Genomic DNA, 16,191 nt, shown 5'->3' on the forward strand with positions numbered 1-16,191 from the left:
GCAATTCCCGCGCACTACTACACTTAGAATCTTTACCGGAGAATCCCGCCCTAAGGATTTCTGTTCTTTATCGTTCACAAAGTTAGAAGTCAACACACGACAGACAGTAACTACACAGTGAAACTTGCTATCTCAATTATATTTCAGCACTGCCTTGCAGATGGATTCATTTCTTGCCTCAGGAGTTAAAATCGCACCAGCAAAAATCCTTCAGGATATTGTGAATAGCATGAAAGAAGGGTCGTAGACCATCTGTAGTTAGGAAGGACAACCACCCATAAAACAGGAAGATCCAGGAGACGTGGGAAATAATCAGTTGAGAGGCCAATAAAGTCATTTCAATCTAGCTTCATTTCTACTTTGCGTAGATCTTCACATTGGAAATTCCTTAGATTGGTAAAGTGGCATCTGTGAATGTTGAGCGGCAGTGCAAGTTACTGAACTTGAAAGCCTTGAAGTCTGCATTACACTGCAAAATTGGGCAAATTGGAATCACTCATGATTGTATATAAATGCGTTATTAAATTGCCAATAACATTCGTAAGGATAGATTAAATAAGGAGTAAGACATTATTGTGAAATACCAACTGTTTCACTGTGGTCCTTTAACAAATGAAATCTGCCCTCCTTACCTGGTCAGGTCAATATGTTACTCCAGACCCACAGCACTGTGGTTGACTCTGAAAAGGACTAGATTTCAGTTTGGGAGGCAGCAGCATAGTGGTATTGTCACCGGCGCTCTCAGTGATGACTCGCTGTGACTGGGCCACGCTCTGGAGCACCGCTGCAATGTCTAGGTGGCTCTGGGACATGGCTGCCTGTGACAGATTGCCTCAGGCTTTGGATATCTTGACCCTTGACCGAAACCTTCGCCTCCAAGGCCTCTACCGTGGATGCCACCCTTGCAGTGTTGGCCTGGGTGGCATGCATGGTCGGCACCACCTCCTGCTGCTGCACGTGGTTGGACACCTCCAACTGCACCTGCAGGCGCTGGATTCTCGCCGACAACCCCTCATGTAATCACTGGCTCTGCGACTGCATCTCCACTGTGGATAGGACTATCCATTCCAGAAACTCGTCTGGATGGCAGCTAGTCCCTGGGGTCACCCCACCCTCTGACTGTCCGCCCCTCCGGTGTTCCTACCTCCATCTGTTGTACCGCAGCATGTGTGTGGTGCGCACCAGATAGTGTCCCAGGAGCCTCTGAGGTGAGTGTCTATGGGGTAGTGGAGCATACTGGAGACAGCTGGAATGGAAAGTTGATGTGTTGCCCGGACTCTAGCTCTGGGGTGTCACGGATGCGGGGCGAGGGCCCCTGTCCATGCCTGTGTCTGTGTCGTCTCTGCTCTCCATTTGTGGTTGTGGTCGGAGGCGGGGACACCACAAAGGTCCGCACCATCACAAGCAGCTTCTGCAAGACACAAGAGAAGACTCATGATTGTATCGCGAGCCAGGGGGTGTGATGGGGCTGTGGGGGGGGGGGGGGGGGGGGGGGTTGGTGGTGGAGAGGGAGCCGAGTGATGGTGGTGGTGTTGGGGGGGGGGGGGGGAGGTGAGGTGGGGGTGGGTGGAGGGGTGGTGGTGTTGCTGGGGGGGCGGTGACCTCCACCTGGTGACTGCCCTTTCTCCCGGTCCACTGACCACGTCCAGTGCCCACGTCCGCTGCGGTGAGGGACCTCAAGTTTGGTGTTTCCCCTCCAGTCTTCTCCCTCTCTCGGCGATTATGAGCAGCCTTCTCGTGTGGGGGGACAAACAGAAAACGCACAGTGTTAGACAGTCCGGCACATGCTGTCCAGAAGGTGGGTAGTTGGTGGCTTTGGTGGCCAGCGCACCCGGTCATGGCGGACAGTATGGGTGTTGGCATGTGGTGCAGGATGGGGGTTCAGCCGTTAAAGCACAAACTTCAGGCTGCAAGGCAGCCATCTTGCTGTGCACCCCACTGACCACCCATTCTAGTCCCTGGTTCTGCAGAGTGACATCGCCGTATGGGTGCCCCCACTCCCCCCAACCTCGCACCCCACCCTCCACCATACCCCCCACCACCGAACTGACCGCCGCCCACCGGTGGGTCATCAGGCGGCCCGCCCAGAGCAACGCCTACTGTAGCCCCTATGGGGGCCACGGCACGTACTGCTGTCAAGGGCAGTGTCAGCCGACTATACCTCTGGCATCATGGATAGGCGCCAGAGGCCCCCAGGGTGCCGGCCACCGACACCAGGGGTGTGGGGATGGGGAGACAACATGCGGGGATGGAGCCTGCAGTGCCAATGGGGGGCCACAATGTAGCCCGGTGGACCTGATTGGGCATGGGATTACACACCATGCTAACGTGTTCGCCTTTCACCCCCTGCAGAAAATGGATATTGGAATTCAACCAGCAATGGTTGCCTTCCTGCTAGTCGCCGCAGACCTGGAGGATGCCCTGCGGCTGTACAAGTTGGCACTGCTCGAGGAGGAGGAGGAACCTGCAGCAGCGGATTGTGCAGCAGCGGGCGTGTCGCAGAGGGACAGGAGGCAGCCACCCAGGATAGACACCGGCCACCCAACAGGTCAAGGAAGAGGATGATGAGGTTCCAAGGAGGCGCCGCATGAGGCCTCATGTGTATCGGCAGCGCCTGTCTTTTGAGGAATACCTGGCACCCGGTGACGGTCACCCTGAACCTTTATGGGCCGAGTGGGGACCTGTCCGGGATCTCACAGACCTCAGTGCACAGGTGCATCCGTGCCATCACAGTGGCCCTGTATGCTCAGGCGGCACAATACATCCACTTCCAAGTGGGCCTAGCCCACCAGGATACCCGGGCAGCGGGGTTCGCCGCCATCAACAGGATGCCCCGGGTCCAGGGGGTGATCAATGGGATGCATGTCGCCCTACGAGCCCCTGCAGATAACATGCTGCCCTATACAAACTGAAAGGGATTCCACTCACTGAATGTGTAGCTGACATGTGACCATCAGTTGTCACTGATGATGCTGATCCCAGAGGCCACAGACTGACGCCGAGACCCGCCACAAGACGCCCAGATAGCTACCAGGGGCATGATTGAGCGGTGCTTTGGCCTCCTAAAGATGCGGTTCAGATGCCTGGACCGCTCTGGAAGGGCCCCCCAGTATGATGCTGAGAGGGTCGCCCGGATCGTGGTGGCCTGCTGTGTCCTCCACAACATCAGGCAGCAGAGGGGCGACGTGCTGGAGGAGGAGGAGGAATGCCAGTCCTCGCTCCGATGCGGGGGAGCGGAAGGAGAGGCAGGAGGTGGAGCCCATGCAGGCACGGGAGGCCGCACGACATGTGTACCAGGGCCAACGCACATGGGATGCTCCGATCGCCTTCAGGTTCACGACTGGGGAAGGGGGAACTAGCCAGCGGCACGGATACCGCATTACCCCCCCTTGCCTGCAACCCCCTCTGTGCTACATACCTGCTGCACTATGGGGTGTGGACCCTGGGTTGGCAGTAACACCGGCTTTGGTTCATGGGTTGGAGGATGATGACAAGATGAGCTCTGGTGTTCCACATCATTTGACAACGTCCGACTCCTACCCACGGTGGCACTTTCCAACGTCCACCTGCATGATCCCTGCATGTGAGCTGGCCATTCCATCACAGGGTGCCATCGGATCCCTGAGGTGACGGTTATGGGGACAGTGGGGGCAGGTTGTATCAGTGTGAATAGGTGTTTAATGTGACAACTTATACACAGATTTATGCCCTAGCCCCTGTAACTAAACTGCACCTGGGTCAACTTGACTAATGCCTAACTTTCTGGCCTTACGGGCCCTAGCGCTACCTCTCGGTTGATCCCGAGACAGTTCAGCAGGAGTGGAGGTGGCCTGCTGTGATTCCCGCCCTGCGATCTGGGCCCCCGATGGCAACCGTCTTCTGGGGCGATCGGGCCTGGATGGGCCCGGCCGCTGCTCGGATGACTCAGGTGGCATCGTGCCGCCCGCTGCCCACCAGATGCACCAAGGACAGGAGGGGGTGGGGGGAGTCCGATGTGCTGCGGTGTTCTGACACCACTCCTGCTGGAGTCACCGGCACAGGCCAATCGCCACCTCCCCCATCGGGGGGCCCGATGGCCCCTGGGTTACACCATGGGATGAGTGTGCGTATGGAGCTAACCCCTGAGTCTCCCCTGCCACCTGGCACTGCCAGTCCTCCATCGGGGTGCCCAATGGCCCCCGGGTTACTCCATGGGACGAGTGTGTGAATGGAGCTAACCCCTGAGTCTCCCCCGCCACCTGGCACTGCCAGTCCTGGAGACCCTGCTCTGGTCCCGACCATGGTCTGCATGCTCGCGGCCATGGAGCAGAGGGAGTGGACCATCTCTGTCAGGACTGCGCCACATCACCCATTGACTGTGCCACCACCTGGGTTTGTGTCACAACAACCAGTGACTGTGCCATCTCCCTCCAGGACTGGGCCATCTCCCTCTGTGTCTGCACAACGTCAGCCAGTGCCTGGGCAATGCCACCAAAGTTCCCAGCCATGGCCTGCTGTGACTGGGCCATGCCCAGGAGCGCCGCTGCAATGACCAGGTGGCTCTGGCACATGGCTGCCTGTGAGATGGCAACTCTGTCCTGGGCCTCATCCAGTGCCTGCACGGAATTCCCCAAGCCTTGGACATGTTGATCCATAGCCAAAACCATCGCCCCAAATGCCTCCATTGCGGACGGCACCCGTGCGTATTGGCCTGGGTAGCACGCATGGTCGGCACCATCTCCTGCTGCTGCATGCGGTTGGACTCCTCCAGCTGCAGCTGCAGGTACTGGATGTTCACTGACAACCCCTCATGTAGTCCCTGGCTTTGCGACTGCATCTCCACAATCAATGGGACTGTCCGTTCCAGAAACCTGAGACCCGTTTGGATGGCAGCTAGTTCATGGAGTCGGCCTGTGACGGGAAATCTGTGTCATCCTCAGATACGAGCTCTGGGGTGTTCTGTGGCTCGGCTGGAGTGCCGCAGGCGTCTGAGCTGCTCTCCTCACTGCTACTCGGCTCATGAATGGGCTGTACTGTGGCACTAGCTGAGGGCTGTGACACTGGCTGGGAAGACACCAGATGGACCCGCCCCAGCTCCTGCAGGTCCTGCAAGATACAACACAAGACGCATGATTAGACCGTGGGGGTGAGGGCGGTGTCACGGGGAACTGCAACTCGGCAGGGTCTCATGTTCTCGTCCACAGCTGAATTCCATCCCGGCAACATCCCTTTCCCCTGGGCCGCAGGACCATGTCCAGGGCCCTCTGCTCTGCCGTAGTGAGGGGCCCAAGTTCGGCAGTCCCGCTGCAGTCTTCTCCCATTGCCAGTGGTTACACGCGGTGATGGCACCAGTGGTGGGCTAACGGAAAACGACAGTGTTAGACAGTTCGATGCATGCAGCCCAGGGGGTGGGTAGCTGGTGGCCTCAGTGGCCAGGGCACCTGGTCATGGCAGCAGGTGTGGATGCCTGCATGTGGTCCAGGGTGGGGGTTTGACCGCCCTCCGGGTGGGGGAGGGGGTCAGGTTACGGATGTGTGGGACGGGGTTTGGTTCCAGAGGCACAGTGTTGCCTACTCACCCCGGCTGTTCTGAGTAGTTCATGCAATTTCTTCCGGCTGGTCCAGACGGTTACCCACAGCGCTGACCGCCTCTGCCACCTGCACCCAGGCACAGGGGCAGCTGGCAGCCTCCTTTCCATGCCGGGATACAGGGTCATCCACCTCTCCTCCACCGCATTCAGGAGGGTCTCCAGCTCGGTGTTGGTGAATCGTGGGCCACTCCCCTTCGCTGCCATCCTGTTGGCTGGGATGGTGTGTGTGGGGAGTGCAATGTGTAAATGCGGCTGCAGCTTGTCGGCCTCTTGAGTGTCAATCGTGGAACAGGCGACTCCCGCACCGTTTCTCATTGGAATCAAATGTGTTCCACGTGGTGCCAGTGCTAGCCTCTCAACAGTCGCAGACGGTCCAGGTGCAGCGCCAGTTTTGCTGTCGTGGAACTCCACGAATTCTGTGCCGGTCCGGTCAACAGTTAGTCTCAGAAATGGAGAATCCATCCCATTGCCTCTGAAACGGCAAATCCCTCCCACATGTTTACTCTGCAATAACTTTTATCAACCAAACATCTACAAATCTCAAAGGAGCATCCACAGCTGCTTATCACCTAAAACAGCCACCGGACCAGAGAAATTTAAATGTATTAATGAGTTTGGCAAAGCGTTATAAGAGGAGTAATTAATCAGAAGAGGCAAAGGTGGTGGGTGAAAGAGGGCTGTTCTCATGCAGAGTTACAGCATCACCTGGTTAGTCACTTTGTGATTTCAACTTCACAGCTTTTGCGGATGAAATAAAGGATTTGTTACAAATTAGTGAGCTAGCCACTTGCCTCAATTCATATGATGAAAACAGTGACAAATTCTACCACACATTTTAAGTTCAATGTAGCAAGCATTATTCAATTTGCCATTTTTCACTATTTTCTTAATGTAAATTTAGAGTACTCAATTCTTTTTTTTTCAACTAAAGGGTAATTTAGCGTGGCCAATCCACCTACCCTGCACATCTTTTTGGGTTGTGGGGGTGAGACCCACGCAGACACGGGGAGAATGTGTAAACTCCACACGGACAGTAACCCGGGGCCGGGATCGAACCTGCGACCTCGGTGCCATGAGGTAGCAGTGCTAACCATGTGCCGACCCCACCATTTTGCATTATACAGCACTGGGAGAAAAGGTCCTCACAATACCTCAGGAATTCCTCAAACCTTTTATTGGATTATCACTTAGGAGAACATGGGAGTATACATTCAGGAAGCACAAAGAGGCAGCATAGCCATGCATCATGTTCTACATACTACATGCTTTTACTAATAAAAGCAAACACTGAACATAAAGTTTTCAGTCAATACGTCTAAAATGTCAAATGATTATACACACAAGTTGTTGACATATAACATGAAAAACATAAACACTTAGTATTGTACCTGCCTCCCCAAATAAATTCTGAAGTGTTATAATTGAAATGTGCCAAGAACATTTTGCATTCTACCTGTTGTACCTATGGGGCAGTGGGCTCGGTCATCTGTCCAGCGACACCAGAATTGCAATTGGGCGGAGAATAGAGATTCAGCTGAAAGTGGAGGTTGGCACCGGGCGCCCAATGGAACGCCATGCTCCAGCACCGCGATAGCGGTCCACGGCGTACGCCGGTGTGGGCACGCAAAATGTATAGTAGCATGCATTAACATCTCATTAACGGGCCCGACCTGGTAGTCTCTGGCCTGCGCGATGCTACGTCTCCATCGGGCAAAAGTGACAAAAGCGCAGATCACTCATGGTACTTAAAGTCAGGAAACAGATGCCTTGGCTGCTGAGGAATAGAGAGGAGGTAGGTAATGTCCCCAAAAGCGCAACAGTGGGCTGACAGTTGTGCCACTGGCCGGCGGGCGTCTGCCAGGGCCAGGAGGGTGTGACAGCGGGGCAACCAAAGGATGGGTTGGGGTGTCCATTGTCGTGGCCTGCAAGGCAGCCATCTGGCTTCGCACCCCACTGACTGCCCACTGTGGCCCGTAGGTGCGCAGAGCGCCAACGGGCGTTTGGTGCCACCCCCCCGGCCACCTCCCTAGGAGCCCACAGATCCCAGCAGGCCCATCAACGGGATAGGTGTCGCCCAGTGCAGCCCATGGCCTACCAGGTGTTGGCGCACCAGTGCACCCATCTGAGGCATTGCCCCATTGCAGGGTCAGCAGGGAGCCACATATACCATGGCCATTGGCACCCACCCTGGCACACTGCCCCTCGCAGGGCATACCTCCTTCCAGTGACACCATCAGCTAGCCCATCTCCAGGACCGCCAGCTGCCACCAAACCCTGCCTGCCGACTACACCCCTGCCCCCATCCATCCTGCCCCCTGAAAAATAGGCACAACCGGTGCACCGCACAATGGACCCATAGAACACCACAGCTACGGTCCCAACAGGTGTGCACCCCCCTTGCCGAGCCCTACCCACAGCCTTGCCCGCATGCATGCAACTAAGCATGGCACGGTGCATGGGGGTGGTGCATTTCGCCCACCCCCCCTCCCCACAACCTAGTGCCACATTGCTGGCTGGGTATCACATCGCCCAACCAAGGTGGACCCCCAAAGTAGACCCCACAGGGTTTACAAGACAGGGGCCGCAAGCATACTGCTTGCATGGGTAGCGCCAGCCACTGGTACCCCTGGTGGCGGGGTTAGAGGGCCCCCCGGTGCCAGGCACCAATGGGGCCCGGGGTACGGTGTGGAGGGTAAAGTGTTGGGGAATGGCCGGCGGTGGGGGTGCAAATGGGGAGGTGGGGCATTAAGGGGAAGTGACTGCAGTCCACGCCAGGGCCACCGTGCAGCCTGTTGGGCCTAGTTGGGAGTACTCTCCATGCTCGCACTTCACCTTCTGCAGTTGATGGATTTCAGTAACCAACCAGGTGTGGTTGGCATCTGCCTAATCGCCGCAGCCCTAGCAGATGCACTGCGGCTGCACGAACAGGAGCTGCTTGGGGAGGGCCCTGCAGAACTGCCCCAGAGGAGCAGGGGCCAGCCGGTGAGGATGGAGAGCAGGCCAAGGAGGAGGTGGGACGGAGGCAGTGAATCAGACCTTGTATGCCGGCAACGCCTGTCGTTCAAGGACTTGCCAGACCAAGCGTGTCACCGAAGACTCCGGTTGACCAGGAGCCCGTACGGCATATCTGTCGGATCATGCCGCATCTGGAACTATGAGGGTATGGGGGGAAGGACACCTGAGTAAAACCGGTGTGGCGGGAGTCAGGCGGGAGCTGTGCTGCTGGCAGGGTGGACTTTGGCGAGGGCTGGGGGTACTGATGAGGGGGGTAGCGAGGGGGTGTCCAGGAGGACACTACTTGACCGGCTGGGTCCGCGTGCAGCCGCGCCAAGTTGTACGGCGCAACCGCCGCAGGTCATCGCCGTGAGCATACGCGGCTGCAGACCCGGCAATTCTCCAGTTTATGTCACGAACGCCAGGAGTTTTATGTAGCATGGCTGCTAGCCCCCCACTGGGCGGAGCTTCGGTGTGGGGGCAACACTGACTTTTTCATTGTCAAACTAGACACTTCCTCCAGACATGGCCTCAAAATCGGAGAATTCAGCCCAAATGCCTGGTTAGATTATGGGTAGGCATGGTGTGGGGATGAGGGGTGACACACATACCAGAGGGACATCACAATTCATTGGTGGCTCACTTGGATCTCCGATGCCGACCTTCGCCTCTGCAACTGCCTGCTCTCCAATCCCACCAAACAGGTCCTTCGCCATCTGCTCTGCAACCGACCGCAGGTCCGACGGGGCCCCTCCGGTTTTCTCCATCTCCCTGGGTCGCCTTACCCTGGAGAGATGGATAATGCAGAGTGTGAGACACTTGGATAGGGGAAGCACAGGGGGTCCATGGCAGGTACCCAGCCATGGCGGGTGGTATGGGTGTTGGCATGTGGTGCAGGGTGGGGTTCACGCGGACTGTTAGTGGGTGAGGTCCGATCACCCTCTAGGAGGGGGTGGGGCTATGGGTGTGTGGGACAGGTGTTGGTGCCAGGGACGTGGTGTGGTGGTGACTCAAACTGGCTGACCTGGGGGGGGTTCCTTCCTCACCCAGCACTGTCTACCGGTCTGTCTGGTGGGGGCTGCGTGGGGGGTAGGGTGGTGTGGGGTGTGTGGAGCTGCGATGGTGCCAGGGGTACGGAGCCGGTGACTTACCCTGGCACCCTGAAGAGGTGCAGCTTTTTCCTGCACTGCTGCCCGGTCCTGGTGGTGTGGCTCACAGCACCCACAGCCACTGCTACCTGCACCCAGGCCCGGTTGATGTCGCTGGGTAGCAGCCTCCTTCTCACCCCGGGAAACAGGGTGTCCCGTCTCTCCTCCATGGCATCCAGCAATGTCTCCAGCTCAGCACCGGCGACCCTTAGTGCCCCTCTTTGGGGTGGCACCTCCGTGGCTGGAATGAGAGACTGTGGGTGGTGGAGGCCTTAAATGCGGCTGCCGCTTGTCAGGCTCTCGAGTGCCAATCCTGACCCTTGCGATTTCATTTTAAATCAATTGTCTTTATTCTCACACAAACTCAACTTTCCACGGTAACTTCATTGCAGTGTTAATGTAAGCCTACTTGTGACAATAAGGATTATTATTATTATTATGTTAGCATCAATCAATCACACTTGTCAGTTTAAATTATACTACAGAATGCTAAATTGCAATACCCAACCTTAACTTAACTTTGAGTGACTGGCAAGTTCCCAAAGAGATATTGGCCTTTATCCATGATCTGGTTTCTGTCGTCCTCAATGTTTGGTCCTCTGTCTGGCCTGATTCTCTGGCTCTGGTCTTCCTTCTGTAGGTGGCGTGATGGTTCTCCTCGTGGTGGCCGGTGAAGATCACCGTTGTTCTGTTGCTGTTGCTGGCTGCTGCAGAGAGAGATTCTAAGGTGGTGCAGCACCTTTTAACCTTCCTGGATTTTGCATCCTTTTGGCGATCTCTGGGTCATTACCAATCAATTGATCAGGGTTCGATCACCCTGATGGCCTAGAGGTGGTCTTTTTCCTGTGTATTGCGATATCCAGGCTGCAGCCTGCTCATCGATGTTTATTTAAACTGCAGCTGCCTGTCCTTATACTTGGCCAATTCTCCCAGCATGCTTTGCAGGACGCCATCTTAGGTGGTTGTTTGGCCACAGCTGGGCCCGTAGAACACCCGCAATTCAGTCCTGGTGTCAACCTCTGAAACGGAGAATCCCACCCAATTTCTCTGTAGGACACGAGCCATTCATCATACCTCTCACTTTTCTTCCTGCCGTACAGATTTTGGCCATCTTTTACACGAATGTAATGCTAATTCTGGAAGGATATCCCACAAGAGGCGGGATTCTCCGTTAGCCGACGGCGAAATCGGGGTGTGTGATTGGGCAGAGAATAGCTTCTGATGCCAAAATCGCGCAGGCGGCGGTTTGCCACCAAATCACGATGCTCTGTCACCTCGAAAACGGCGTCTGTGCGAGGCACACCGTGCATAGTTTAAACACTGTTTACATATCATTAGTGGGCCCACCCGCAATTCTCTGTCTCCGATAGGCCGAGTTCCCGACGGTGCGGTCCAAGTGTGCTCTCAGAAATCATGAACCTGGTGTGGCGACTGCTGAGAGAAAGAGGGGCGTGCGGACAGTGTCCAACACTGCCATACTTTGCCGACAGTCGTGCCGCTGGTCGGGAGCTTCTGCTAGGGCCGGGGGCAGTAGTGGAGGGTGGCCAGGAGATGGGCTGTGGGGTTGGGGTGGATGGGTGCGCACCACCATTATGGCAACCGGCAAGGCAGCCATGCAACTGCGCATGCCGCTGACTGCCCTGGGTGCCCTCTGGCCCCAGCCGACCCCATCAACTGTATGGCCGCTCCAGCACAATCTGTCCTCTCATTTCGGCTTTGATAAGTGTGTGTATGGGGAGTGTATGTTTATGCACAGCTGCAGCTTGTCAGCCCTGTGAGTGCCCCATCACATACCCGGCAAATCCCACACTGTTTATCATGGCATTCGATGGTGTTCCACGTGGCACCGTTGCTAGCGCTCACCGGTAGAGGGATTGGTGCACATGCGGTGCCGATTTTCATGTCGTAAAGGTCCACGGATTCTCCGTTGGCATCAACACTTAGTCCCAGAAACGGAGAATCCGGACCAATATTTGTACCACGGCAGAATAATTGTAATATTTCACAGGTCCCACTGAATCGCACTCCAGAGCAATCCAAATATATACAATATCTCATGATTCCTGCTATTATATTTGCTTCACAGCTGTGTATTGTTACAGGCTTTATCTTGCAGGATCTCAGGATTCAACAGATGTCACATCCATGTTTGGAGTGTGTTAATCCATGGCCAGGTTTTCTCGGATGGCAGAGTTTTCTTTCCCGCCATCCGAGGAGTTGGCAGTGCACCCATTGTCGCCAATACGGCTGCCCTGCAGTCATTTAACATTCCAACGATTGTCCCAGCAATGCCAGAAACTGCAGTGGACAGGACTGCGACTGCAACCAGTGTCCAGTGTCCAGGACCAGGTAAGTATGGGGGATTGGGGCGGGGTCTTAGGGTGAGGAGGGGCGTCTCAGGGGATGGGCAGAAGGGGGTAGGGATTTTGGTGGAGAGGCCAGGGCGAGGTGGGTGGGAGCACTCGCAGGGGCCAAACCTTTTGGGGTGGCACCCAGTGTTGAAAGGTGGCAGTTCATGTCAATTGCCAGTCTTCCGCGAGTCCCTGAACACCTTCCGCCAGCCTGACAATGGAGGCTGGGCAAGAAACACCCCTTAAATGGTCATTAATTGCCCACATGAGGACCCCAATTGGGGCAAAAGCAGCAGGGCCAACCTCAGCCTCACCGGTCCCACCATAAAATTGTGGAGAGAACAAGAACAATACATCACAGGAACAGGCCCTTCGGTCCTCCAAGCCTGTACTCGTCATCATACTACCCTTGGCCAAAACCCTAAAGAACAAAGAGAGTGTGGACTGAGCGAGAGTATATTGGGAATTTTACAGCCACTCAACACCTACAAACCTGCCGGCAGGGAACATAAAATCCTACCCCATGACTCCCAGGACCCAACATTGCCTTCTGTCTTTTCCCTCAAACAGTTGTGTAATACACAACTGCCTTCAAAATTAGTGCATCAGGAGCATTCTCTGCAAAACAGACATTAACTTGCTGCCTTTGTTTTTGCCTGTGGCTATGTACCATCTGGATATTGAGGGCGCAGTAACACATCTCCTCCTCGTGCCCCTAACCTGCCCCCTGATAAAACGATGATACTATCTGCAGGTGAATGAACAGAATCAGTTACGCTTTGCATTCAGGGAATTCCACACAGCTGGTAGGCCTTTCCAGTTGGTGCTGCTGAACTTGACACATGGTGAAAGAGGCTGATGAATTCTATGGTGAGAAAAGTGATGTCTCCTGGAAGCACCCAGTGCTGTGGACTTTGAGTATGGTAGCAACTTTGGACCAAGATTGTACTCCTTGTTGAGATGTCGCCTCTTTCCTTGGTGAGCATCAGGAGTAAGTAGCACCTCAACAGTAATCACACTGAATCTCGAAGAACCATGGGCGGATTCTCTATTCTGGAAGCCCAGATCGTGTTTCGCGATGGGACAGAAAATCGGACGTCGGGGGGCGGGCGGGGGGAGATCGAGGGCAGGCACCGACCCGGAAGCGATGCTCCGACCCCCCTGCTGGTAGCGTGAATGAGGTCCATGTTTTGCGCTGTTGGGGTGGATGTAAATATATGCAAATGCTCTTAATGACCAATTAGTATCCGTTCAATGAAATCACACACTTGAGTGATTGGAATGCACTTACATCTCTTTGAAGTGGTCAATGTTTACAAACATTGGTGTTTCACCACCTAGGTCACTGAACAGCGAAGGAATATTGAATGGATCAAAGTTGCAGATGGTTTTTAAAAGCTGTCAGTCACAGATCTCTACTCGAACGTTATGATGGCTTGCAGCTAATGGATCTGTGGGAATCAGATGCAGGTCACAGCTGCTCTCCTTCGAGGAATGGATACGTAGAGCTGAAAGGTAAGTATTACAGGTATAATGCTTCCCACTGCCCCTGCCTGGACTGCTCGCTAGCTTCCAGTCAGGGGTCCCTTTTCTATTACAAGGTCCCTGTGGGGGCTCCCCCTATTATAGAGGTCCCTGGGAGGAGGGGATGGGTAGAGTCACCCCGTACCTGGGGGTGGGAGGGGCACCCAGGCAATCCGAGGATGGGGGCTGCTGTGTGAGGGGTCCTTTAGGGGGATCCCCTATTATGGGGGGAGAGGAGTTGGGGCTGATTTGCGGTGGGGAGGCGGGGCCGATGGCTGGCTGCGGAGACCTCGCTATCGGGCCGCCCACTCAAGATGGTGCCCCGATAGCAGGATTCCCTGGGAATTCCTCATATTCCACGCCATGCATAAATTTGCATGGCGTGGAACACTGAATTGCAACCGCTTCAAGACTCTGAGGGGATCTTAAAACTGGTGCAATTGAGCTCCGGTTGGAGAATATAGGGTTGGATTCACTGTTTTGGTAGCTAAGTGCCGATGCCGGCATGGGAACTGTGGCGTTTTACGACGGCAAAGTCGGCACTGAACCCTCACCGATCCTGCGACCGGTGAGGGGCTAGCAGCCGCGCCAAGTAAAACTCCCGGCTCCCACGATTTAAACGGCTGGAGAATGGCCTTAAAACATGGCACCTGCTGTGCGCAGACTCAACCTGCCAAATAGTGCCCGCCTGGCCACCCCGCACTAGTCCTCCCAGCCCTCACGGAAGCCTCCCCGGCCAGCACCATGACTCCCGGCTGACAGTGGCAGCGCTGGACACAGTCTGCAACCGTCACGCCAAGTTCCCGCCCGCTGAGACCACACGTCCCCCGCGCGATATGATGACGCCATTTCGGAGTGTGCGGAGGATAGAAAACCGCCGTCAAACCATCGTCGGAAGGGATTCACCGCCCGATCGCCGATTACGATATCGGCGTCAAGGAACAGTGAATCCCGCCCAACGTCTCCAAAATGGAAAATCCAGCCCCCTTCTCACACATTGCCTCCTGCTATTGTTCAACAGTTTCTCAATTCCATATCTAGCATTTGATGGAGCACTCACCTTGCATTTGCCACTGTAATATTTCAGACAGTATGTGTGCAGCACTGCGCTAATGTCTTCATTTAACATTGCCTTAATTTCAGTGAAGTAAATGTTGAACATTCTGCATTAATTTCTGCCTACCAACCAACACAACAATCCCGTTAAGGTTCAACTGGATCAATTTTAATATATACTTGCTCTTGAAATATTCCTCTGAGGCGCTCTGCACACACTGCAAATTCACAGCAGATATGTGGAAGAGTATTTCCATCTTGGATGTTAGTTGACCATTCATACACAGTGAAACAGGCTGATTGGACCTCTGGAGGGAAAAAAAAGCGGTGTCCTTGATCCTCTAAATTCTATTAAGAAAATATTGTCAGGGGTATTGAGAATCAATCTAGTGGCTAAACAAATATGCTGTGTAAACGAGGGCTCTCCTGAACAAGGTATCCATTGAAGTGTGCACTCCATAGAATAGAGATGGAATAGCCATCCAGAATTAGCATTACAAAAGGAGCCAACACAAAAACTAAACAAACACATAGGAAAGCGTTGGCTGAAACATTTCATGTGCAAATGTGGCTAGAATTTGTGAAACGGTGTGGAAATGAGAGTGGAGTGCTTGCCACATAACTTACAATTCTGTGTTTTTATTGCAGATTCGGCAGCTGACAGTCAGGACTCGGGGTTGATCTGTCTCGGAAGTCAAAGTTCTTCCCAGGAGAGCAATTGATTCTCAGCAATAAGTAAATTGGGAAACAAATTTCTCTTCCAATTTGACTCCAGATTCCCAGTTATCTTTGCACGTTAAAAATATTAACTTGTTGAGGTATTTTCTGTCCCGACAATGAATGCCTTAAAGCAAATGTTTTCCCCCCAAATGTTCTCAGGAAGTTCACTGAAGAATATTGTCATTTGTAACCTGCAATCTGTTGAATATTTAGTAGCTCTGGAGTTTTGTGGATATATAAGAGTTAAACGCCTTTCCCCTAAACAATCCCATCCCAAAGTTCTGCCTTAAAAGTTCTTCACTGATAACTTTGTGTTGTGTGGAATCCTGTTATTACTCAGAAGTAACCCTTCATATAACAAGGAAGCCGCCTGTGCCATCCCATTGCTTTTGTCAAAAGAACAAAATGATTGCGGCCCCTAATCAATAATTTGGTCATCACTCATGGTGAAGCCAAACCTAGCAATTTCACACTTGGCTGACTTTTACCGAACTTATGTAGCCTTGTAGTATTACAGTTATGATGTATTGTTTTATACAAAGAATCCTGGATGATCTAAATGGGTATATCAGAGAAATTTACAACCAGTTTCTCTACACCAACACGCAGTTCGTCAAGTACAGACTGAATTGAATTTTCCACAGGATTGATTTTATTTCTTTCTGGCTCACTCTGCAGTTTGCTTGGAACGAATCTAGTGGTTGTGATTTGTGGCATATTGTGGCATAATCAGTAATTAATATGTCAATAAACAGTAAGTGTTTTGAAACGCTTGACCAGTGACTGACACAAGCTCTGGGAGTAGCCAAGAAAATTGCATTATTCTATC

General features: G+C 53.8%; 1 protein-coding gene across 1 annotated transcript in view; it reads left to right on the forward strand.

Annotated features, from left to right (window-relative positions):
- The window catches only part of LOC140427354 (uncharacterized), a 52,262-nt gene extending 36,897 nt beyond the window's left edge, over positions 1-15,365 (forward strand). The window contains exon 4 of the mRNA XM_072512904.1: positions 15,291-15,365. Coding sequence (XP_072369005.1) covers positions 15,291-15,364 — 74 coding nt within the window. The 3' untranslated portion in view covers position 15,365. The remainder of the gene's footprint in view (positions 1-15,290) is intronic.
- Positions 15,366-16,191: the final 826 nt, after the last annotated feature.

This window comes from Scyliorhinus torazame, chromosome 7 (genome assembly GCF_047496885.1).
Source record: "Scyliorhinus torazame isolate Kashiwa2021f chromosome 7, sScyTor2.1, whole genome shotgun sequence".
Classification (NCBI taxonomy): Eukaryota; Metazoa; Chordata; class Chondrichthyes; order Carcharhiniformes; family Scyliorhinidae; genus Scyliorhinus; species Scyliorhinus torazame.